Here is a 26,347-nt window from a genome sequence, read left to right on the forward strand (position 1 = left end):
ATTCTTGTCCTCTTAGACCGAAACGCAGCGTTTGACACGATTGACCAGGACATCTTAATCAGTCGTCAAAGGGAGGAAGTTTGACGTCTGTTTTGGGGGATGCACAAGGGAGCTGCCTCGGCCCATTACTGTACATGCTGCCACTTGGTGACATCATTAGAGAGCACAATGCATGTTTCCATAGTTACGCTGATGACACGCAACTGTACGTCTCTGCTGAACCAAATGATGCTGCAGCTATAAACTCCATTACTACCTGTCTGTTGGCAATAAATAATAAATAAATAAATAATTTCTTAAAGTTAAATGAGGACAGAACTGAAATCCTTAAACAAAAAGAGAAATGCTGTTTAATAATCTGGGGAAAGCGACTCCCTGGATTAAGTCGTCTAAATTAAGATTCAAGCCCCACATTAACAAGGTGACGAAAACACAATTTTTCCACCTTAGAAACAGTACGACCATTTCTAAATCAGTGAGATGCTGAAAAACTGATTCGTGCTTTTATTTCAAGCCGACTCGATTACTGTAACGCACTTTTTACTGGCCTCCCGGGGGAAAAAGCCACTTCAGCTCATTCAAAACTCTGCAGCTCGGCTATTAACCAGAACCAGGAGGAGAGAGCACATCGGTCCAGTTTTAGCTGCTCTGCACTGGCTTCCTGTAACATCTAGAAGTGATTTTAAGCTCCTCCTCCTTGCATACAAAGCCCTAAATGGGCTACGACCAAGCTACATTGCTAACTCCCATGTTCACCACTCGCCTTCAAGAACACAGCGACCACCTGCTGCTGGTTTATCGGAGGTTCCCAGAAACAGCCGGAAGAAAATCGGGGATGCAGCCTTTTGTCGGTTACGCCCCAAAGCTAATGATCACACTACCATCAGATATCAGGGAAGCAGCTCGCTACGTATTTATTTTTAAAAGAAAGCTAAAAACGTATCTCTTCACTTCAGCCTTTAACTAGAAATGACTTTCCTGATACAGCCAGGAAACTCTGTTGCTCGTTGCTTCACATTTATGCTGCACTTGATTGTATGCAGTTTATGTATTCCACTCTTTAACTTTATTTTTATTCATTTATTTTTTTATTATTTAGTGGGTTTTATTTCCCATCTTATGTTATGCATTCCTCGTTTTTATTTTACAATAAGTGGTATTCTATTCTCATCTTATTTTACGTTAACTACGGCGTTCTGTTCATTCTGTTTTTTATGTGAAGCACTCTGTGCATGTATTTTCTTTGCTGTGAAGCACTTTGAGCTGCATTTCTTTCATGACAGGTGCTATACGAATAAAGTTTATTATTATAGTTACAGGCGTCACTGTCAATTTGGCTGAAAGCTTTTTTTTCTCCTAAAAAAGGTCTGTTAGTGGACCTGAGTTGAGATTATTTTGTCACAGTACAGTCGAGTACAAGCGTTCTCTGTACTGAGAAATTCATCCGGACCCAGTTAAGTGGCAGAGGATGAAGGATGATGGATGGATGGATGGACGGACGGATGGATGGACGGATGGATGGATGGATGGCCTCGCCAAGACAAAAACACAGGAAAACGAACAAACCACAGAAACACTGAGGTTCTCTGTATTTATTGTTTTCTTCCTTTTTCGTACTCCCTGCGAGGAGCTTAAATATTTTACAGAATGAGAACATCAGTTTGGTTATTTACAAGATATAATAAATGACGTACAACTCACAATGTCGGCTTGTGTTCGGGGCGCTGGAAGAGGAGGAGGGAGGGAGGGAGGGAGAAACTGTATAAATACAGAAACAACGAGGGAGCTAAGAGATAATGGCTGCCGCTGCGTGGCATGATGGCAGATTGAAATACAGTGGCAGCCGTTGCAGAAGTCCCTGTTTAACCCTGAAGCTGCCAATTCTTCAATTAAGGGGATACAGCAGAACCAAATAAATACACAGACAAACCTGCAGTCAACATTTCTTGTAACTTTCAACATCCAAAGCAGGAGAAAAACCTAAAAAACCTCTGAGGGGATGGAGCTGAAGAGCTGCAGCAGTTCATTTAAACGTGGGACTTCTACAACGGCTGCCTCCAACGTGACGGTAAACCTGCCGTCGAGGCCGTCAGACCATCTGAACTCGTGGTTCTCCAGCCCGTCCGGTTTGGGCTTCAAACGGAGAAACAGATGAGACTCATGAGCGTCCGCCTGCACCTCAGACGTCCCGTCCGCCCCCATTAGCTAACACAATAACGCATGCTTCGCTTAATCAGGACAGGGTCCTTCCCCACGTCTGTGGGACAGCGAGGAGGCAGCTAGGAGACGTGCACGGCCGCATGAGCTCATGCTACAGCAGTTTGCAAATAATCCTCAGGGAAGAAAGAGAGACGAGCCTCCTTTTTCCTTATATTTGAATTCAACCGAGCGAGAGAGACGGGAAGCAAAGTGAACGCAGGAAATCGCACCGAGCTGATTTAACGTTCGGTCGACTCAGCTTTAGTCTGCATGTTCTTCCCTCTGGGCTTTTTCTGGAATAATTCATTTGACACGTGTGGCCTGTTCGAAGCTGAGGGTTAACAGCGTAAGCCATGCTAACTCTGCCGCCGAGGCCTTTAGCCATCAGAGACTTCATGCTGGGAGGCGAGTCAGCCCGAAGCCTCCAACATGGTGGCACACTCCTCAAAACTAAAGCTCCTTTTCGCATCTCTTCAGGTTCAGCTAACTATTTTTAAAGTAGCTAAATTTATAAAACGTCCTCGTACTCAAAGATTCGGTCACTGAGCCGAGAGTCACACTTTGTCTTTTTGGTGATTTAATTAGATGCAGCTGCTAAAAATGAGCGGGTTCCTACCTGAGTGTTTCGTCACGTCGGTCTTTATTAATAAACACGAACAAGGGCTTTTATCAGTCATGTGAGATTAAATGAGAGATTTGCCGGTGCCGTTGTGATTGACACTTTGAAAAAACATTTTCTCACATTCCTCCATGCAGATAGTTTTGGATTCATTTGTCCAGGTTGTGAGATTTCTGCCTCAACGCCTTAATATTTAGTCTGTGGTGCTCTCCGCATTGAAAATACACATTTAATCAAGACGAAGAGTGTCCAGCCATGCTAGCGGCTTTGTGAGGTTGTACTTAGACAGTGTTATCACCATCACAATATAACAGAGGGTCTCTGCAGTGCTTCTCCTCTTCTGGAAAAAGCAAACATCTGCTGTATGACTTCGACTACAGGAGGTAAAGAAATATCGTGAAGGCGTCTGTAGGGAATTTCTAAACTTTACACTGTAATTAAATCAATGCTGTCGTTCTATTAGACAGACACAGCTCAGTCTGATACGATAATTGTTTGACAGCATGTTTGTGTTTTCAGCACTTCAGCTGATGTTTGTTTGATGAAATATTTCACAGCTCTGCATGGAGGGAACTGATCTGTTCTTCACTCTCTTACATTCCTATTTAAAGACACTGAAAAGGCACTCGTACAAAACTGTGTGTTTATGAAAGTGATGGGATTACAACCCTTTTCCTGTCATCCATTTGCACCCAATTTAAAGGCGGGGTCAGCGATTCTAATCCAACACACGTCTTTTTGTCAGATTCAGCGAATATCTCCTCTCGGCCCGCTAGCTGTCCGGTGTTTGTACTCAGCCCCGGCTCTGTGAACGGGAAACTAACAAAAACACTATTCCAGCCATGATGTGTGTGTCAGGTAACGTTAAACGACTTGCCCGCGGACACTCAGCTGACTCTCTAGTTTAAGATCTGCTGCTGTTGTGATGTTAGCTACAGCAGCAGGAGAGTTGTGAGCGTCGCTGTCTGGAGCTGCTGTGCTGCTCTGGGAAACCGTCTCGTCCTCTCTGGCTGTTAGCTTCGCAGCAGCAGCTGCAGCGACAGTCTGCTAACCCACAGCCTAGCTAACGTTAGTTATATTACTCGCTGTGTCGTTGTTCGCTCTATATCAAGTTCTATTCCTGTGTGCACTGACGTGACAGTGAGCAGCTGCATCAAGAGATCCTCGGGGATCAATAAAGTATTTCTGATTCTGATTTGTCGTGGTATTGGATTTCTTCAGAATCGCATTCCCCACCTTTTATGTGACAGCACCGATCTGCAGCCTCTGTCTCACAATTACTCATTTTAACTGGACTGAAAACACAAAGTAATATGTGCGAGTGAGAGCGGCTCGCTCGTTTGAATCTGAAATCAAACAGAAATAAGCTTCAGCTGGTCTGTTTTTTTATTTATTTTTTTAAACATTTCCCAACAAGTACTTCAGTAAACAGACTGGTTCGCCGTGTGTCTCCCTCTCAGAGTGGACATGAGGGAGTTAAAGTGGAGGTTTGTGCGTATCGGCTCAAGTGCAACACAGGTTTGTGGCTTTGAGGAGGGTCGAGACAGGAAACAGAGGCCTTTCTCTCTCTAAGTGAACGCCTGTATAGAGTCGTGCCATCATGCCACAGTGTAAGAAACAGAAAACTAAATGTCTCCGAGGACGTCTCCTCGCCTTGCTGTCTGTCTGGGGGGGTGGAGTGGTGGGCCGCTAAGAGACGGAGGAAGTGTTTGGGGTGGGGAGGTCATGGACGCCAAAGCTCGAGGTTTCTTAGATGGGCAGCTGGAAGGTGATGTCCACTTGAGCTTCCTTAGCCAGCGAGACGATTTCAGAAAGCTTCACAACCTGAGAGAGACAGACGGACGAGAGGGAGACGGTTACAATCAGGTGACGTCCAACACATTCCTCTTTTACATGAAGCAGGTTGTTCAGCAGGTGTTAGAGGGAACACACCTGCTGATCACTCTGCACACCTCGCTGCTGTGTTCGACATGTTTTTGTATCACATCTACTGTTCAAGGCGGCCATTAGTTTCCAACAAGTAGCCACACCCCAAAAACCTTTTTTCTCTGAGTAGTAAAGTTCTCTTCGTTACAATAAAACTGACTGATTCTACGTCGTTTGATCAACAGGTAAGCACGTATGTGCCCAGATGAAACGAACAGAAGCCGTTCGTGTTGAAACTGTGTATATTAAAAAGCAGATTGGTGTCATTTTGGCGGGAGATTACATTCATTCGTTTAGCAGAAGCTTTTGTCCAAAGCGACGTACAGTCCAAGCCGCGGGGCGTCACGGAGAAGCCTGCGACAAAAAGTGTCTCGGCACTCAGTTACGTGTTTTCAAGAGTCTGCTGATGGATTTTCACACCACACGGTAATAAATGGAAACCAATGGCAGCGAGGAGCTTTAGGCAAATACATCCAAAAACCTGAACCTGTGCGTTTGTAGATGCAACTGACGAGAAACTGAGAGAGTGGGAGGCAGCGTGAGCGTCTCGCCACGCCTGTGGGAAGAATCTGTTTTACTGGGAGCCGTCAATCACGCGATGTGTCCGACTTGTGTTTATAATGTCATTTCTGTATTTTGATCTTGAGTTTTGACAGATTTCTGCTGCTACTGGTATTTTCTCAGATCCACCCTTCAGTATTTTTTGGCACCACCTACTAGAGGTGTGTCGCGACATACCGACGATAACCGTGAAAAACTAAATATCGACATCCCGTTAGTAACACACACGATACTGCGTAAATAATCAAGCGCCTCATGAATCATTTCCGTTTCTTTCCGCTCTCGCGTTGTCGGTAGGTGGCGGTAAAGTAACGACAAAACACACATTAAGCAAAGTTAAAGATGAATTTGACCGATAGCATTATTATTTTCTTTAGATATCGCGATAACATCGTGAATTCTTTTGGATAATCGTGTAGTGAAAATGTGATATCGTGACAGCCCTCCCACCTACACGTTGCAGCTCCACCCACACTGACTGACTGAGAGGTGAAGAAGACAGCACACACACACACACACACACACACACACACACACACACACACACACACCTGCTGTAACCCTTTTCTCACCTGTGTTTTCACAGGTTGCTGCTTCCTGTTGCTGGTTAGCGTGTTATAAAGCCAAAGTGACCTCAGATTCACACACACACACACACACACACCTGGAGGCTTATAGATAGGTGCATGTTTCTTCATCTCCCCACAGCACATGGTGGTGGACGCTCTAGTGCAGCAGTTCCCAAAGTGGGGGTCGCGGAGTGGGGGGCGAGATGATTTCCAGAAACTTTATTTATTTATTTATTTTTTATATATGTTTAAAAAGGTTGTAATGATGCGAGTATAAATGTATGCTAATTAAAATAAACTGGAAATAAAACTTAGTTTGATCCGATTCATTACGACAGTGAAGTGACGGCGTCAGTCACAGTTTACAGCACGACAACATGCGCTAGCTAGATGCACATTTAGTGTTTTGCTAAACTGCGATCGTCTATTCTGAGATCTAAACTTGATCAAAAATGAAACGGTGGTTATTAACATCAGCAGTCTAATGTTGGGGGTCGCGGTCTGAAAAGTTTGGGAACCCCTGCTCTAGTGTGTATGGTCAAAAGCCTGTGTTAATGAGTGTGTGTGTGTGTGTGTGCGTACCATTTTGGCGGCTTCGTCCAGGTCGTCACAGGCCAGGATTTTCAGTGGACTGGCCGCGATCAGAGCTTTGGCATCGTCCACTCTCGTCCCTTTAAAAAAACAAAAAAAACAAACACAAAAGAAAAATGTCAAGATTTGAGTTGTGCAAACAGCGTAACTTCCCCACAGGGCCGAGCGAATCAGCAGCACAGTGTGCGGCTGCGTCGAGCCAGCTAATCCACGACGTTCTGCTGTTTTTAAATTAAATATGCATTAATATGCTGTCTTTAACATGCTAGGGCGGCTTTAGGGCGGCGGTGACAGATCTGTCTGGATTTTGCTGTGGATAATCATGGAGGATGAGTTTTGGGCAACTTAAACCGTCCTCCAGCAACACCCTTGTAGTCAAGAAATATCCAAACCGAACATAGAAAAGTGCTGGTTTTAAAGGCAGCGGTTCTGAGGACCGATGAAGCCTCTTCAGTGAGAGAGAAAACATGTGACCTAAACGGTAAACCCAGTCCCCTATAGCCACCATAACCTGGACTCACAGACAGGCGGCCATGTTTGCTCCTGCTCCCCAGTGAATGCACCCTTTGGACTCTAACGACCTCACAGCCTTTCCTCTAGCGGCCACTCGCAGGAGGGAAAACCAGAATAGCAAACAACAGTATGTTGCACTCAGTGTTTACTGCTTATTAGCTAATGTTAGCATGCTAACACGGTTAGCACACAGCATGGCTGCAGACAGAAAACACCACTGCTTCATTTTCTGTGCTGCAGACTTTTTTTAAACAGAGATCTATTAAAAAACAGATCTATTTAAGAACAATTTTGTTCCCTGTTTTTCACACACGGATGAAATCTGCCAGAAAAGACCAATAAAGTGTTACTGAGTGCATCTGTTTACACGCAGCGTGTCGACCTGATGACGTGAACTGAAACACGTGTGAGGAAGAAGCACTTTAAACACAGATTAAATTCTAGTATAAAGAACCTCGACAGTTTGAGGCGACAGCGTGTTGTTTCCAAAACAGAAAAAACAGGAGCAGGAAAGCGTCACCCCGAGGAAAACTGAGAAACGTCAGCTCTGTTCAGGCTCCAGATACAAGCACGCACCAGTTCTGTGTGCTGGAATATTTTAATGTCTTGCACTGATGAATGAATAAAGCTGGGAATAAACTAGCTACGGATTCAGTTGTGTCTCTGTAAAGTCATGTGCAGACAAAAAGGACTAATAACCTTTCTGATCAACAGTTGCACTTACGCACACGCGCACACACACACACACGCACACACACACACACACAGTTCACTTGGGTTCATTGTTTCTTTGCGCGTTTCCAGGAGCCAGACTTTGAAGTAGGAGGCATCAAACGAAACAGACACAAGTCCTCCCTCGGTGCTGCCAGCTGCTGCCTGTTAACCCGTCTGACTGGAGGAGGGGTGTGTGTGTGTGTGTGTGTGTGTGTGTGTGTGTGTGTGTGTGTGTGTGTGTGTGTGTTTAGTTTACCGGAGTGTTAAGAGGCCAGTTGCGTTACATAACAACGCTTGCAGTTTAAGTGCGTTTGTGTTATTTCTAAATCATCAATTTCCAGGACACTTTCAGCGACATGTTGGCTAATCTGTTCATCTCGTGGAAGTTTTACTTTACCCGTGCTGACGACGAGTCCAGGAATATTCCAGAAAAATGGCTCCACAATGTTTGAATTTAAATTTTAAAGTCTTGACTTCAGTTAGTCCAGATTTACTGGTTCAAGAAAAGACACTTTGAATTCAGGAAATTAAGTTCGGACGAGACGAGAGGAGAGGAGAGGAGAGGTTGTACGGTGGCGTTACAGAGCGGAGTCCTTTCACCTCAAACCAGACAACAGCCATGTTTTATTTTGGTTATTAAGTCCTCACAGAATTAACGTTACTTAGCGACAGCTGATAAGAGCTGCCACCGGCGACGTTTGTCATTTTAGTGACGGTGAGCGCCGGCTACAAGTGAGACGCTGCTACCTGAATGTTTTTCACCACTGAGCTTTCGCTAATAAGAAACGAGAGGTAACAGCTCTGTTACGTCGTTTAGCGTACGTCGGAGTTTAGCGAATCTGTGCATTTTGCCGATGCAAGCGTCAGAACAGAGTCAATCCACCGATTTTCACATTCACACGCTCTAATTTTCACTCTCTAACGCAGCGAATTGCTCGCAGTGTAGAGCGGCGCCGCGACACCAGACAGGCGGAGGTGGACAAAACAGCAGAGTTCGGTAAAGAAAGGATTGACTTTGATAGCGATCCATTAAAATATGCTCGGGCTGGCCTCGATACTGATCCTGAGGATCGGCTCGGGACGTCGCTGCCTTGTGCCTGAACAGAGCTGCAGTTTCAGCTGCCGCTCACAGAAATCCGTCTGAAATTTATTCTGTTTGTAATTCATATGATAATCTTGAGTATTTCACGGCAAAACAGTTTGTAAATCTGGATTTTGGTCATTTTTCCCAGATGAAGCTTTCTGTGTGTGTGTTCTACCTTGTAACCGCACTACGATGGGGATCTTGAGGTCCAGGTCTCTCACAGCCATGATGATGCCCTGGGCGATGACATCACACCTCATGATGCCTCCAAAGATGTTGACCAGGATGGCCTGAACCTGAGCGCCGCCGCCACAACAACAACACGCACCCGTGACAAACAAAACAAACAATAATGTTACGGTAACACAAACATAATGCTAACATTGGAGAAAGCATTTTAACAGCAGCAGGTGTTTTCTTACCTTCCTGTCAGAGGTGATGAGTTTGAAGGCCTCGGTCACCTGATGAGCTGTGGCTCCTCCTCCTACGTCCAGGAAGTTGGCCGGTGTGCCGCCGTGGAGCTTGATGATGTCCATGGTGGCCATGGCCAGACCTGCTCCGTTCACTACAGAACAAAGACATCAGTCACTACAAAGAAAGACACTAAACACTGACTGCAGTTCAGGAAAACGTGTCTTAAAATCAAAAGTTAATACTGGGGATATTGATTACTGTTCAACTGCTCATTAACGCAAATATCTAACCAGCCAATCACGTGGCAGCAACTCAGTGCATGTAGACATGTTCAATACGATCTGCTGAAGTTCAAACCAAGCATCAGAATGGGGAAGAAAGGTGATTTAAGTGACTCTGAACGTGGCGTGGTTTCGGTGCCGGACGGGCTGGTTTGAGTGTTTCAGAAACTGCTGATCTACTGATCGATTTTCACGCGCAACCATCTCGAGGGTTTACAGAGAAAACATCCAGTGAGCGGCAGTTCTCTGGGCGAACACGCCTTGTTGATGGCAGAGGTCAGAGGAGAACGGCCAGACTAGATCCGGCGGTGAAACTGCAGTTTGCAACTATTTGAACACCGCTCGCCTCGCCCTCCCCTTCCAAGCGAGTAGGAGAAACCACGGTGGCAGCAAACGGCCCCGTCTAGAGTCAGTGTTCGGTTTGTCCGTTCTGGGCTACTGTAGAAACACGGCGGTGCAACATGGCGGTCTCCGTGGAAGGGGACCCGCTCCCTCTGTAGATATAAACGGCTTATTCTAAGGTAACGAAAACACAACGCTTCTTATTTTCAGGTGATTAAACACTAATGAAAACACACTTATGAATATTATATTCCATTTCTGCCAACAGCTCCTCCTAAATGTTACACACTGGAGCTTTTTCTTGTACGAACAAAATTCGCGAGTGGTTCGGACCTGCTGTACGAGTCACACAACCTGCCTCTGACTTAAGAATCATAACGGCTTAATCTGAATGAACTTAAATATGTTACAGAAGTCAACTAACCTTAAATAAACCATTTTACAAACTTCTTTTTTTGATTTTACTGGTATGTTTTGGCAACTTGTGCAGCGGTTGTTGGAAAATCCCCTCACACCGACCGACAGCTGAGTCTTTCTGCAGGTCTCAGCCAACCGTGTGACATCACCTGCTGTAAATACTCTGCCGTCCGCCTCCCATCTAAGTCACTGACCGCTTTGCTTTAGAAAGACGTTTCCGAGCGTCTAACTTTATGTCAAACCATCACTCTTTATATCTTTCACAGCACAGAGCTGCTCTGATGACACGTTTTATAACTGTTCTAACACCGTCTCTGATAAATTTGATGTTTTGACTTGAAGAGATTCAGGTTGAGAATATGAAAATGTTCTCGCATGAGGCCCAATGTTTACATTTTCTAAAACAACGTCCTCCCCTAAATCTCCTCTTTCGATAACAGATATTTTCCCCAGATGGCGGCCATCTGGTTTTGAAATAATTCTCTTTAATTCTAATTAATCTTTTTCTAAATGACTTCCTTTTGCTCGTGTGACATGTGACGCGCACTGACCCAGACAGCCGATGGTCCCGTCCAGGCCGATGTAGTTGAGGTCGGCCTTGGCGGCCTGCCGGTCCCGGGGGTCCTCCTGGGTCCAGTCCTGCATGTCGAACACCTTCTTCTGGCGGTACTCTGCGTTGGAGTCAAAGTTGATCTTGGCGTCCATGCACATCACTGGTGACAAGCAAACACATGAGGTTTTGGCATCAGAAGAAGATTAACTTCCAGCTGATGTCACAGACACCATCTGCAGCGGCTTTCTGCGCAGCGACGAGTTCAGTTTCCTTCTTTTAACACCAGAGAGGGCAAGCTTAAGCCAGATGACATTTGAACGATTAATCATGAACATAATCGACAGATTAACAGACAATGAAAACAGCCATTAGTGGCAGCTCTGTTACATTTATTAAACATTTTGTAAGTACATTAACACAAAGTGGTTTAAGGCACAGACCATATAACTACAAGTTCGATTCGACCTCTGAGCTGCAACCAATGGCTATTTTCATAATTGACAGATCTGTCCATTATTTGGGGAATTCTTGCTTAGAAAAATGACAAAAGATGAACCGACTGTAAAAATTGTTGCTGATGAATTCTGTCTATTAACTAATCAATTAAATCGACAAATTGTGTCAGCTCTAGTTGCATGTCAAAACCGTCTCTCTCTCCACGCGTCGACTACGAAAAAACTACTTTTCATTCATTAAAAATATTATTTTACAATATATAAACCAGTAGTTTCCTTATTATTATTATTATTATTATTAATGGCATGACATTACTGCAGCATAAGCATTCAGCTTGTCATCTGAGGACTTCTGTCTCGAGTGTTTCCAGCACTCACAAAGGTCAAAGGTCAGTGGTCTCCTCTTCATATGAGAGTCATTAACCCCGACACACATTAGACATTAGACATTATAATCTATCACCTAATGCTGTTTCACAAGCTCACGTGCAGGTGTGACGCGTGCATGTATGCGTTTATACGTCTGTACGTGAGTTTGTACTCGTGGAAACATAACTTACTGATCTTAGCAAGCCAGAATTCAAGCCGAGGCTTAACTTAGAGGTTATTTTATTTTTCTTAATGTCAACAAATCCCATGAAAAGACTGTGTGTGTGTGTGTGTGTGTGTGTGTGTGTGTACCGATGCCAGAGGAGTCCTCCACCATGGGGTTGATCTCGACCATGGAGGCGTCGTACTTGATGAACAGATTGTACAGTTTGATCATGTTCTCCGCCGCCTCGTTCACCAGCGCCGGCGGGAAGCCCATCTTCTGAGCGACCTGCAGCAACGCAAAACGCTTCGTCAGCACTGGCCATCGTTTCCACGCTTTCTGAAGATCGCAGCTGCACAGCCGGGGATTCAAAACGCAGACTGCAGATGGGCAGTTCGACCTCTCAATGTCTGATCGCTTCCGCAATGCAGCTGGAGCCAACAGCAGGTTAGCTTAGCTTAGCATAAAGACTGGAAACAGGGGGAAACAGCTAGCCTGGCTCTGTCCAAAGGAAACACAATCCACCTACCAGCAGCTCTAAATATAAACAACACTTTTTATCTTGTTTGTTCAATCTGTACAAAAACTGAGTAGTAAAAGGAAAAGCTAAGCTAACCAGCCGCTTCATATTTAGCATACAGACACGAGTGGTATCAATCTTCTCATCTAACTCTTGGCAAAACAGTGAAGAAGCGTCTTGCACAAAATGTCAAAGTATTCCTTTGAAAAAACAACACATCAAACAAATAATTACTCAGTACAGCAGATGGCTTGTGTGTGTGCGGCACTTTTCAGAACATTTCCATGTAATTCAGCATCACACACACACCGTTTCATCATTTTATATCTAAGCTTTGCAGACTGAAGCACTGATAATACACTTAATTTTCCTGTTTTGTAATGACAAACCTGCCAGTGAGTCTGTGGGATTAAAGGGGTTAACTGATTTTCACATCAGGCCAGAAAACATAAAAAGGCAATACTATAAAAAATAATGTGCAGGTTTTGAATCATCTGAATATCTTCTCAACCAGCTGAACAAATAAAAACAATAATGTTGAGATCTGCCATTTGTTTGGTTTTTTTAATATTTATTTTTACTGCATTTCTGCTTTATTGGCTAGTCACAGCGAGGGGGGGGGGGCCCCGGGTCAGCTTCAGGTTTCCTTTCAGCTCTGGGACTCTCTGCTCGCATCACCCGACCGGCAAAACCGCGCGTTTGTCTGCTGCAGAGGTCGTGTTCAGAGAGGCGGGCGGTGCTAGCGGCCCAGTGAAACAGCTTCACTGTTATATTCTGTGGTTGCTTGAAGACATTCTGCCTTTTTTTTAAAAAAAAAAAGGATTTTAATCATTAACACCCGAAAAGAAATCTGAACATGTACAAAAACACGAATGGACACATAACATCATTGCATCATACTGTAATGGCAAGAACAAACGGACTCTCTGATATAATAACATACAGATGTTATTATAATTGTTTGGCGTCAATACTTCATTTGTGTATGATTGTTTGGACTGCGAGATGAGAACAGCGCACTGATAATGATGACATGGAACTACAAATGATCCTATTGACTGTTACGTCCAGACTTCAGGGACACTCTTCTCCCCGGGCTGAGGAGTCGGACCCTGAAGACTGGATAAATAACTGATGCTCCTTTCCCTCTGTACTCATTCAGAGCAGATTATACTGATGTATGTTTGTGCTGCTGTGAGTCCGTCTGCAGACGCTTGAAGTAAACCTACAGAAAGACGAGTGATTGCCTCGAGTGTTTCTTTATTCCGAAGGAATTGCCACGACAATGCGTTTCACCGTTTGTTTGGTTTGATCAAATTCAAGCATGTGGTGAATATGGATGGGGTGCAAGTAACAGATTAATCAGTTACTTATCAGACACGTACCCTTTTTTTTGTGACCGCATTCTAAAAATATCGTATTGGCCAAAATATAAGACGTTGCATTACATTCAGGGGACTAGACAATTACATTGTATTCACAACATAAGATCTCTCTGAATGGAGAGAGGCCGGATGTAACAGCAGCTCCTACAGAGAGTGTTGCATTATGGGTCGTTTGTAGCCCTAATGTCGCCAGGCATAGGTTTGCGCAACGTGTTTTTCCGCCACTGAGGAAATAAAAGTGAAATCGTCTTCACTGCAGAAACACACTGGGCTCTGAATCGTCCGTCAAACAGAGCTACAGCTCAAAAAGACAAAGACTGACAGGAGAGTGTGCTTTTACGTCTTATGATCAGGGTCGTATAATACTCCACTACGGTCTGGAATCGATCTGTGAAAAACATCAGAAGCAACATCCCGAGTCGTAAAGTAACCACGATAACAACGCTAACTAATAATCGTAGCGCGAGAATTTGATACCGCCACATCCCTAATGCACATTATCACTGAAATGCAGCATCAACTGTTTAAAATATATTGGTGATTTGAAATAGATGCCACTATGACAACCAGGAGTCGAAGTTCCACCTCCTGTATTTTTTAAAACATTTATCAACATCAAGAAAAAAAGCAGCTTCTTCATGCATCACTGGAAACTAACGTGGTGTCAGTGGACAAAACAATAAATTAAAAGGAGTGAAGGAACATCAATGGACCTCCATCTACTTGGAGAGCCCTGCAATCAGCGCCTCTTCTCCGTGTCAAATATATTGAGCCTCTGCTCTCTCTATGACAACCAACAGGTTCAACACCCAGAGCCTGCCTCCCTAAAATTAGCTAAAGAAAGTCACACATACGTAAAAAAAAAAACTGGGCAAAACAGAAAATGTCAAATTCCCTGACAACTTCATGCAAATGTTGCATCCATGCATGAGTTAGGTTCTGCTTGTGTGCATTTTACATGGCTTGTTTTAATAAAAACCTGCAGGACTGTGACACAACGTTTGTGGACACGAACGTGAAGACATGAATCGAGACGGCGAGCGGTCGGGACACGCTGCACGGCAGGAAGCGACGCCTGGTCAGAGGACGACTGGTGAGCTTCGGAAATTACCTTCGACCTGCATTAACTGATTTTTTTGGCCACTTGGGGGCAAACAAGCAAGCAACACAACTCTGATACATCACTGCCCTTTAAAGTTCTTTTGGTTAGCATGTTAGCAAACAGGCGTGTCTGTGTCTCCTGATGGACGTCAGTCCGGTCTTCTCTCTGTCAGCTCTGTGTTTGGTCTCCAGCAGTTGCTGAGGGAAACATCTGGCTCTTCAGCTGCTAGATGCTCCGCTACGTCCAGCAGCTGCTGAGGGAAACATCTGGCTCTTTAGCTGCTAGATGCTCCGCTATGTTCAGCAGCTGCTGAGGGAAACATCTGGCTCTTTAGCAGCTAGATGCTCCGCTATGTTCAGCAGCTGCTGAGGGAAACATCTGGCTCTTTAGCAGCTAGATGCTCTATGTTCAGCAGCTGCTGGGGAAACATCTGGCTCTTTAGCAGCTAGATGCTCCGCTATGTTCAGCAGCTGCTGAGGGAAACATCTGGCTCTTTAGCAGCTAGATGCTCCGCTATGTTCAGCAGCTGCTGAGAAACATCTGGCTCTTTAGCTGCTAGATGCTCCGCTATGTTCAGCAGCTGCTGAGGGAAACATCTGGCTCTTTAGCAGCTAGATGCTCCGCTATGTTCAGCAGCTGCTGAGGGAAACATCTGGCTCTTTAGCAGCTAGATGCTCCGCTATGTTCAGCAGCTGCTCTCTGACTGCGTCTGTCTGCTGTTTGCTGCTGAGCAGCTCGTGTTCAGCGGCTTTATCAGAGCTTGTTTGATGGAAACAGCTGCTGCTGCTGCTGCTGCTGGATACGACACTGATGCACTGGGACTGAACCAGGCAGTGAATGTGCCATAAAAACAGAAAAGAGGCTAAAATGCTCATTAGAGCTGCAGAGTTGGGAGATAATTCTGTGTGGGTTCATCACTACAAGCAACGCCTTTCACTTTACAGAGTCACTGATATTCATTAGTGCAGCTTTAAAGACAGTTTGACATCATCTGTGCTGCGTCTCCGTCGCGTACGACAGCTCTTGTTAATTCAGAATTAAAGAGGACTTGGTACCAAACTGGAGCTTCTCCAAAGGAGAATTATTTGCTCCGTGAAAAACGCTCCAATCGAATGCTCAGACAAACTGCCATCTTTGTAAATAAAACCATCTCAGAACACTTACATTTTTTTGTCATATCATCCTCCCCGACCACGGGAATACTTTGGACTGTGATGGATAAAGATCTGAGTGTTGTTCATAACAACCGTCAGACTGGAAAATCAAAAACACTTTTATTTTCAAAAGAAACTGCCGATTTTAAACTGCAGACAATCAGAAACTGCAGGTTGGAGATTGATTATAACTTTGTCTGGGAAAAAAAAAACCCAACATCTGCGAGCTGGAAAGAAAGGTGTTATTATCAGGCACCAAAAACAAAACCATGAAACCTGAATTATAACAAATATCTTTCTTTTAGGATAAAAAAAAAACCACAGGTGGGAGGAATGAAGTCTGCTGAGAAGAACGCAAAGATTTTCTCCAACCTGAGACTTGATTTGTGTGAGAGAGACTGGACCTGTATCTGTTAAGAAAGTAGTTTTCCTTCTGAGAAATAAAACACAGGCTCTTGTGATTTAGGCGGTGTAGCCCACACTGCAGCATGAACACACACACACACACACACACACACACACACACACACAGGGCATCCCTCTGTCCTCGTCCTCCTCTTCTTCGATTTCTCCCGCAGCCCAAACCCCACAGTTAGTTTTGCGACTCGTTCCATCTGCTATTGATTGTACCTTGACAGCCTGCTCCATCTTAATGCCCTCCACAATGTCGATGGGCTCCTTCACAATGGCGTCCGGATTTTCCGCCGCAACGTCTTCGATGTTCACGCCCCCCTGCGAGCTGCCAATCAGCACGGGGCCCTGCGGGGCACAAGAGGGTGAAGAGTTTAACGCTCTGGTTTTTCTGCACTATTTCTATATAAAAAATCTGTGAAAGTTTGAGTTTTAGATTTTGGTCTGTAAGATTTAAGGCGAGCTGTGAAGAATAATCTCCATCCACATACTGAGAAAGCAGATTTAATGTCATTAAATGAGAGACTCCACAAAAAGGTCCAGTCTTACTTAAACCTGAACTTATTTTTCGGGCTGTAATTGACACTTGTTTTTATTATCGGTCTATAAAATGACAATCCCAGTTTCCTAAAACTCAAGATGTTGTCTTCAAATGCCTGAAACCCAAAAGGTGTTTAATTTACTATCAAGTAAAACAAAGAACATTTAAGGAGGTGGAACAAGCTGATTTTTCTGGTATTTGTGTTTGAAAAGTGACTCAAGCGATTAATCGATAATCAAAATAGTTGCCAATAAGTTTTCTGTCAACCGACTAATTAATTGATCAGCTGTTTGCTGTTGAGCAGCTCGAGTTCAGCGGCCTTTTACAGCTTCTTCTTCTCTGGAAACGACGCTCTGAGAGGGAACCAGAGCAGTGAAGCTGCAGATAAACAACGGGCTGAAACTCTAAAGCTCCGTAAAGCCGAGCGGAGCTGCAGGTGCGTCGCTCTAAACACCACCAGTCGCCAACCACAAGCAACAAGCAGCGAAGGAACGTTTCGTCCGCCCGCCGAGGCCGATCTACCTGCCAAAGTTACATTTCCAGGCAGATCACACGCTGCATCCCTCGCACCACTTCTGCACACTGACGATTACTTTTAAAGCAGCGCGTCTCTCTGAAATGTGGATATAAAAAAAGATCAAAGTTGTAATTAGAGTGAACCGAGTGTTGTGGCGACGCTGGATAGACAGTTTTATGATTCGGGAACACAAATGCATCTTAAAAATCGGTGGTTAGCACAAGTCTTCAAGTGCCTCTTCTTAATAAAAAGGTTTTGTTCCACAGACTCCCACCTGAGAAGAGCCTCTTTAGTCTTTTCTCTGCTGTCGGAGTGAAGATTAACAGGAAGAAGACTGATCTCTGATGAGTATCATCATTATCTATTTTTCTGGATGGCACTGTATATAATACCTGTATAATAATGATCTCATTTTATTTATTTATTAAATGTGTGTGTATTAACTTCTCCAAAATGAAGTTAAAAGGGAAACTAAACCAGACGTCTATTCACAAAGTATCTTATCTTACCACTGGGACTCTTCCTAAACTGAACTAGCAACGCTAGTTAGCTCGTTCTTAACAAAGAGTTTCCCCTTGAGACCTTTTCACAAAGCTGCTGAGACTTTTACTAAGGGGACTGAGAAAACTCCTGAACCTGAGCTAAAGGCAGGGCTGGGGTTGACCTCGTTGCTATAGATGACGCTTCATGAATAAACAAACTCATTATGTCTACAGTGATTGGTTGACATTCATCAATACACAGTTAAATACTGACCAGTCAGGTTTATTGTATCTGGCTTCAGACGCCATCTGCATGTTGTTACTGCGATATTTTTCCCAGTTGCCTGAACAAATGTCTTCATTACCGAATGTTTCTAACTTCTCACGGGTTTAGGAGCCAGACTTTTAGCACTAACATGTTTGAGAGTCTTAAAGTTACCTTGCCAGTCTCTAAAAACACTAGTTAATGTGCATTTAACACACATGAAACAGACCAATGTGCTCTGTGCTGATTCCCATCATCATCTTTAGTACCATACTGCCACCTAGTGGTGTAATTCAGCACAACCAGCAAACCTCTGAGCAGGATGACTTATTTTAGAAATAAACTTGTGTGCATTCAGTTCTTCTTCTGGTCTTTGTTATTATTCTGCCTTCTGTATATTTATGCTCATTAACAGAGCAGTTTGAGCAAATAACAGTTCAAACTGCTGCAGCAGCCATTACCACCACCATCGAGCTGCTGAGCTACGCAGGAAACGCAACACGTTTAACTGGATTTACATGTTTTCATAAAGCGGTGAGCCTCGTGGGTTTTGATTTAAAGCCGAGCGTCTGACCTCACCACCACAATGCCAGACAGATCGGTGCTTTAATTATATTCCCCACGTGTTTACATTATTTAATTTACTTACAGGGCGGCGGTGGGCTGCACACGTACTTAAAGAGCTGGCGTTACATCCAGGTAACTTATTTCCCCGTGTCTCATCCCTGAGTAGGAGACGACCCCTGTGCAGTCGCCGTGTTTACATTCATTCGTACAGAACGGCCGTCGCGGTGGGCAGAAGGTTCGCAGCGTTGCTTTGCTGGAGATGCATGTTATTGTTATTGTTCACTCGCCTTAATCTAAAAACTCTGACAGACTGCAGACTGTACAGGACTCAGCTGCTCGGCTGTAAACCAGGACCCAGAGGTGCGACCACGTCACACCTGGTTCAGCCTCTTTACATCGGCTCCCTGTTTGTTTCAGGATTGATTTTAAGATCTTGTTGATTACTTTTAAGGCTCTTCATGGCTCCAGATTATATTTTAGACCTTGTAATCCCTTATGAACCTTCACGTAGTCTGAGATCTTCGGGCAGGGGTCTCCTGTCTGTTCCTGAGTCCAGGATGGAAACTAAGGGGGACAGAGCTTTGGCCATCAGGGCCCCGAGGCTCTGGAACAACCTGCCCGAAGACATCAGGCTGTCTGAGTCAGAGTCTTCTTTAAGTCTCGTCTCAAAACACATTTTTATCTGAAAGCAGATCCTGATTTTACCTGAACTGGCTGTTTATTTTACTGTTTATTTTATTTCTCTTGCTGTGAAGCACTTTGTACTTTGTTTTGATAAGTGCTCTATAAATAAAGTTTTATCATTATTTTTATTGAAAAGGAAAAGGCAACTTCCTTCCTGTCGTCTTCACTGTCAAAAATCTCCACCACGCTCAGAAACTTGCAGGAGAAAACACAAGCAGCTCGAGCTGTCCAATCACAGCTCTCCCAGCCCCCACGTGTCATCTCCGTCGCCACGTATCCCACGGCGTAGCCTCTTAACGCAGTTAAGTATAAATCCAGCTTTAGAACCATCTAAATGCGTGCGAGTGCGTTCCCTCACCTGGTAGGACCTCTCCATGGTGATGGCGAAGTAGTACTCTCTGCGCGGGTACCTGCGCTCGCAGATGAACACCTGGTTGCAGATTCGACCCGCCTCCCCAGTCTGCTTGGTGTACAGCTTTCGACCAATCATCTGGGATGAAATATCACGGGCCTCCTCTGGCCTGGAGAGGAAGAGGAGGAGGAGGAGACGTCATGTATACTCCCTCCTCATCACATCCAATAAGTCAAATCTATGAAAATCACATAAATCAGCCGTCTGAGTGGTGACTTCCAAAGAGGGATCATAAAACAAAACCGTAGCGGTTTCTGAATCTGTCTGTTCCTTAAACGCAGCCTGAAGATAAGTTTGTTCTCGCAGCCGCTCTGCAGCTTGTTCCTGCCACACTGCTGACATTTGGGTGGTATTTTACAAGTTCAGACAGTCAGCTGTGCCAATTAAAACTACTGCAACGCTCTGGTGACGGCTGCGGCGCAGCTGTGACTTTATTTCTGCGGTACTTATCTTGAAATGTAGATGTTTTCAAAATTTCTCTACAGGAAGCTCGGGAAACATTTGGTGTATAAAAAGCAAAAAGCCTCGGTTTCCTGATGTTTCGTCTTTGTTTTTGGGGAGTTTTTCCAACCCGACGTAAGGACAGAGGGCGTCGCATGCTGTACAGAACGGAAAGCTCCCTGAGGCAAATTTAAGATCTGTGATTTTGGGCTTTAAGAATAAAACCGACTTGACTTTAATGTCTAAAATTGATCCATTAATGGCCACGAAAGCCTCGTGGAAGTGTTCAATTTAAAGTTATGATCCTTCAGATTTTCATGAAATCAAATGCTGTTTTTGATATTATGTATTGCAAATAAGTGATCAGTTTAATCATTTAACATGCAGCTGTTATAACGGTCATGGTGACTGCTCACGGTGTGTTTTATTATGTGTTTAACAGAATAGGTTGTGAACGTTATTTCAGTATTTCTTCATCCTGAACTCAGAGTCGCAGCGGAGACTCGTCCGGTTAGAGTTATCTGCGACGTGAGCTTATTACTGTGCAGCAAGCTAATTATCCCAAAATCATGTTACCAATAAAATATAGATAATATAGTTGGGTGAAAAGATGTGTTTTCATTCGTGTTGATAAACCAGGTTCCAGACTGGTTCAGTGAAGAACGTAAATAATGTTAGTAACTGTAACGACCTGCATCATCTCCTGAGAAGCTGCTGCTGCAACACACAGTAAGCTAGCTGAGCTAGCTGTAAGCTAATAAACACAGAACGTCTGCGGAGGATGTGGCGAAGTCAGGTCACATGACCTCCTCTGAAACGTGGACGAGTGTTTCCCGGTGGGAGAAATGTATCTCGGGCTGTGTGAACGGAGCAGGACGAGACTTTTTTTACTGGCGTTTACTAAAAGCAGCAGGAAGCTACGAGGCAAAACAGGAAGTGGAACAAAACGAAGAAGTGAGCGGGCCGCGTGAGGTCGAGACAGCAGATTATTGATTGATTGTTGGCATTTGTGTTTGATGACAGAAGCTGGATTACTTACGAGTAGACGATCCTCACTCCTCCCTTGAGTCCGCCCTCGAATGTCCCCTTTCCTCTGCCACCGGCCAGCACCTGAGCTTTCACCACCAGGTCCTTTGAAGCTGACAAACACATGTTTGTGTCACTGTCTCCGTGGGGGACAGTCACATGACGCTTTCCCTAAACCCTAACCCTCAAGAAGCAGTCTCAAGTCCCCGTGGTTTAGCGTGCATTCAGGTTAAAGTCCTGCATCCTCTCACTCTCCTGGAACAATCAGCCAATCAGGCGACAGACCAACAGAAAATAAACTGACAACAATTCAGATAGTCCATTAACACTAAAGATTAATATCAATACTTCAAGTCATTGTCATCATTGTCTGGTTTTTCTCCGTTTTACACATTTATAAACTGTCTCTTTGGGTTTCGGGCCGTTGGTCGGACCAGACAAGCGATCTGAAGACGTCACCTTGCAGCTGAACAGCTGAACAACCTTTGGTTGTAGCGACGACAGGTTCCTTTAATCTCTTACTATTTAGGAGCGTCATCTGGTTCAGTTTAACCAGCCACTTTGTTGTTAGTTAAAATTATGATTAATTGTGAAAGACACCGTTAGAGGTCAGTTAAAAACAAAACAGGTGAGTTGTTGGTGCAACTTCTTACTATACTGAAATTATGTAAGTCGAGTGTCAAGCGATACCTCTGAAGCAGGAGGAGGCTATGTTTAGACCGAGCGAACGTTAGTGTGTCACACAAAAGGTCACAAGATGTCAGGAAACACAGCTGAACTGTGTCACAGTCACACTCTGGGTTTGTCAGTAAGAACTAGAGCTGGCTGTCGAAACCTCGATGCCTTTGTGGCAGCTACTGAAATGTGTTCGAAGCGAGCAAAGTACCGAAGAGTTAGCATCAAACCTTCGGCACTTTGGGTTTAGATTTGTTATCTCGTTTGATGACAAACTGATGATGCTTTGGGTTCATGCTCCAGCGGCTTTTCTGAACCTTCTTTTTGGATAACCTGTGGGTGTAAATGTGTTCGTACTATTGGATTCTCGGCACTTCCTCCAGGCTCAGCGCGGCTTACCGATCTGCTTGGCCACAGAGTAGGCCTCCTCCGAGGAGCTGGCCACCATGCCGTCCGGCACCGAGATGCCGGCCTCCTTCAGCAGCCCGATGCTCATGTACTCGTGTAGGGAGAGGTTCCTCTTCTGCTGCTGGTGGGACACATGGCCTCCGAACAGACCAGAAGAGCCGGCGAGAACCTGGAGGAGCAAGCAGGGCAGGAGTGAGGGAAGTTCACGGAAGGAAAATGTTCTGTCGCTAGCACTTTCTACATTTTTACACTGAACGTCCGACCAAAGTGTAGTTACTTGCTGAGGGAGAACTGGCAGACTGACGTTTTAATCAAATTCCACCGCACATGATGCTACAGTCCTCGTTGTCCTTTATTATGTACAAACATTAAAAGTCATAATCCTGAAGATTTCAGTACTGACTGATGTGGCAACATCCGTGGTCACCGTGGTAACAATAAGTGCGTTTAATACTACAGCAAGAACTGGTTGAGCAGCTTCTTTGTCAGAAGATTAACTGGTGCATCGTCATCGTCGTCGCCCCCCCCCGTGTGAAGGCAATGTGAATCAGGAATGGCGGACTGCACCGCTAACAATGAAAACTACCAGGTAATAAACGTCATCAAAATATTCGATTTCACGAAAAAGAATAATAACTTTAAAGACATTTTCGAATGACAATGAAAAAGACAATATAAATCGCTATTGGAAATATATATATATCTGGAATATCATTAAGACACAGAGCGAAGCGGCATCAGTACAGAAAGCATTCGTGACACTGAACACACACACTTAAAGAACAACTCGTCCAAAGCAAAACCACGCTGAGCTACTTTCCTCTAACGGGAGTGTGTGTTTGCAGTCAGCAGCAAAACACGAGCAACAGTGTGAAACCTGATGAAGGATATGAAACCAAGGCTGAAGACTCAACTCAAACTGAATCAGCTGGACGGATCAGCAAAGGAAAATATCCCAATCTGGGAAAACTACAGAAGTCAGTAATGCTGGTCTGCGGTGATGGTTTCTACTGCTGCATCGCTGCTCACGCAGCAGGCTGCCGATCTGCTGCACCACCTCCCACTACGATCAACAGCCGGTACTCCAACACGGTGTCGGATTTAAAAGAAAGACGCTTTTGGCTCGAACACGCAGCTGTTTGCACTCTCTGCTGTAGCTGCTCGGACATCTTGTCCGGACGACATTAGAGAGAAGGCAGGTGGGGATTCATTACGAAAAGCTGAATCTGGACCTTCGCTTCCATCCACGTCACTAGTTACAGGCGACAGTGCATTTACAGGGTTCATAATATACAGCTATTGACTTTCCTTCATTTCCCGTTTTGTCTGTTGGCGTCCGACTCCGCGGATCAGCTCACATCCACCACAGGTGTCGGATTAAAAAGATGATCTCTGGCTTACAACTCGCTAGTTATTTGTTATTAATATTATTTACATTTGTCACAAACAATTGGTCTGGAAGCTGATTTATAAACAAGAATGAAAACCAAACTTTTCACCCAACTACGTCACACATAATATGTATTTGCTCCACTTGTTACACAATAATAAACCCACGTGATGGAAAACCGGACTGATGTTTGTTTTTATCTGATCTGCTGAACCTCGTGTGAGATTAAATGAGCAGGAACAGGTTTGGTTATGTGGAGGCATCCATGTCAGATCTATATCTAGACACCGCGACATTCCCACGTCCGGTGTAGACAGGAAGTTAAAAGACAATCAGTTTCCTTGTGGCTGAAACAAGATCAATAAGCCTCTCGACAGGCGGCGATCAGGGAAACGTTTTCACTCTGACTAAATAAGCTAACGCAGCGAGGAAGTCCCTCTAACGTCACAAAACACCTCTTTATTTATCTTTAAGCTGCATAAATCTGCTGAAAGTAAAAGTTTTAAAAGGTTTCTGCTTTCAGCGTGTTTCTTTTACTACTCAAATAATAAAAACAAGAATCAGAACCAGGATTAAATAACAACCTGAACCGGGATTCACCTAAAATCTCAAACCCTACTCTGCATCCATCTACCTGCGTTGTAGATTAGGATTATAAAGAACTACAATGATCATATAAAATACGATGCATCCTTTATACAGTAAATTAAACAACCCAACAGTATATAAAATAGCTCGAATCAGTTCCATCTCGACCAAATACAACATAAAAATGCTGTTTACATGTAAATGCATCGTAATAACCATCCAGTAGTATAATATATAAGAATATTACTCTGACAGAGGCCATTTTGTCTGAACAGGGGTACTTTTACTTAAATACTTTAAAGTAATTTTTGCTGATAATCCTGTGGTTTTACTGAAGTAAGACTTTTACAGAGCGGTATTGCTGTTTGTACTTGAGAAAAGGGGATCTAAATACTTCTTTAAAAATCACTGCAAGACACCAGACAAACACCAGAGACATTAGAGAAAATAAAGACATTTAGTTTTTAAATAACTACAGAAACATTCAGCCAATCACAAGCTCCCTTAAGAGAGGTAACTCGGGATTTGTTGCCAACTTCCGTGACAGCACCTGGGACGTACCTGAGAGTAATAGCAACAGATATATTTGTACAATAATGACTATTTAACACATTTACTGAATACCACATTTGCCCGGTGGTACACCGTGTTTGCCGATCTGTCCCCCGGTTGTCGTGCGGTGTACCTGCCGTGTGTTGGCGCAGAGCTCCGCAGCTCTCCTCCGCTGTTAGCAGCCGCCGGTGGAGGTCACGGGGGGCCACCGCTCCCCTCCAAAAACACAGTTTAAAAACAACACGACGGTGTGGCAGGGTAAGCCCAGGCCGAAAGGATTAGCTACGTGTGTGTAAGCTCGTGTTTTTTTTTGCTGGGTCACTTCATCTCGGCGGCAGTGACAGCCGGCCATGCTAGCTCCGCGCTAGTTAGCATGTTAGCCAAAACAACGGAAACTCAATGAGGGTGTGCTAATGTCAAATTTGACCCTGGCAGTTTGTGGGGAAACTGTAGTCTTCGGGGAAGGTGCAGCGCTGTCACGGACACCTGCTCCGAAAGCCGGAGACCTTCGCTTCAATGTGGACTCACACTCACCTTGGAAGCGGAGCTGATAGTGTTTCTGGCCCCTGAATTTCTCAGGCTAGCCGTCAAACGGCCGCAGATCAGGGACGTCGCCATCTCTCCCTCTAGAGCGGAGTAATCGGCGCGCATGCGTAGTGAGCTGCAAAAGCGGCTTTCCCAGTGCGGCGTTCAGACGCTGTCGGAAATTACACGATAATCTCAAAATGAACGCTCAAAGTAGCCCCGTGAACATGGCTGGGAAGTATTTAAGCACTGAAATGTGAAATTTAACATGGAGAGGAAACACAGTTATATACCATATACATACCAGATGGTTGTTGTAAAAGTAACAGCCATTTCTGGCAAAATTAATTACTTAAAATAGCTGCCACGTGCCTGATGAGCACGTCTTCTCGTCCTCATAACATCAAGGCAACATGTGTCGCATGATTTTAGCACTAAAACATATACCAGAACCATACTACAAAAGTTAGCATGTCTTTGCTCTTTCTATTTAACCGAAATACACACTACACATTTCTGACAATCACTGACGTTGGGCGTTTACAAAGAGCTCGTGAAGGCAGCAGTGTCACGGCCTTGACACAGTGTAAATATATCCTCACTGTGGCCTTTAACCTAAATTAAAACAATCATTACTGCACAATAACTGGGAATTATTAGTGTTAACTCAACTACACTGACTGAACTCATGTTTGTAGATGCAGAATAGGTTTTATTGGGATTTACGTTTTTGTCAGAGCTTAATATCAACATGTACACTTTCTGTCTTAACTCTGAGGTTATTTTGAAGTTGGTGTGAGTGTAGTCATGTAGGAATACTTTAAAACTCCCTTTAACTTTTTATCTGTTCACCGGCATTATAAGATTAAGAACACTTTGACCTACAGTACTAATGCAACGTGTTAAATAAGGAAGTGATCTTCAGGGGTAAA

At 44.3% G+C, this 26,347-nt stretch overlaps 1 protein-coding gene and 1 long non-coding RNA gene across 2 annotated transcripts; both read right to left on the reverse strand.

Annotated features, from left to right (window-relative positions):
- Positions 1-1,577: 1,577 nt before the first annotated feature.
- sucla2 (succinate-CoA ligase ADP-forming subunit beta) lies at positions 1,578-25,576 on the reverse strand. Its single transcript, XM_044215826.1, has 11 exons — positions 25,425-25,576; positions 22,352-22,529; positions 21,291-21,390; positions 19,757-19,919; positions 16,562-16,690; positions 11,920-12,058; positions 10,782-10,943; positions 9,199-9,341; positions 8,952-9,072; positions 6,457-6,545; positions 1,578-4,642 (listed from the first exon to the last, which is right to left on the reverse strand). Exons 1-11 carry the CDS (start codon positions 25,539-25,541, stop codon positions 4,568-4,570), a joined length of 1,416 nt encoding a protein of 471 aa, XP_044071761.1. The 5' UTR covers positions 25,542-25,576; the 3' UTR covers positions 1,578-4,567.
- LOC122885131 lies at positions 12,841-14,998 on the reverse strand. Its single transcript, XR_006380051.1, has 2 exons — positions 14,016-14,998; positions 12,841-13,089 (listed from the first exon to the last, which is right to left on the reverse strand). It is a non-coding gene; the product is annotated as an uncharacterized LOC122885131 (long non-coding RNA).
- Positions 25,577-26,347: the final 771 nt, after the last annotated feature.

The sequence above is a fragment of the Siniperca chuatsi genome, linkage group LG12 (genome assembly GCF_020085105.1).
Source record: "Siniperca chuatsi isolate FFG_IHB_CAS linkage group LG12, ASM2008510v1, whole genome shotgun sequence".
NCBI classification, from domain to species: domain Eukaryota; kingdom Metazoa; phylum Chordata; class Actinopteri; order Centrarchiformes; family Sinipercidae; genus Siniperca; species Siniperca chuatsi.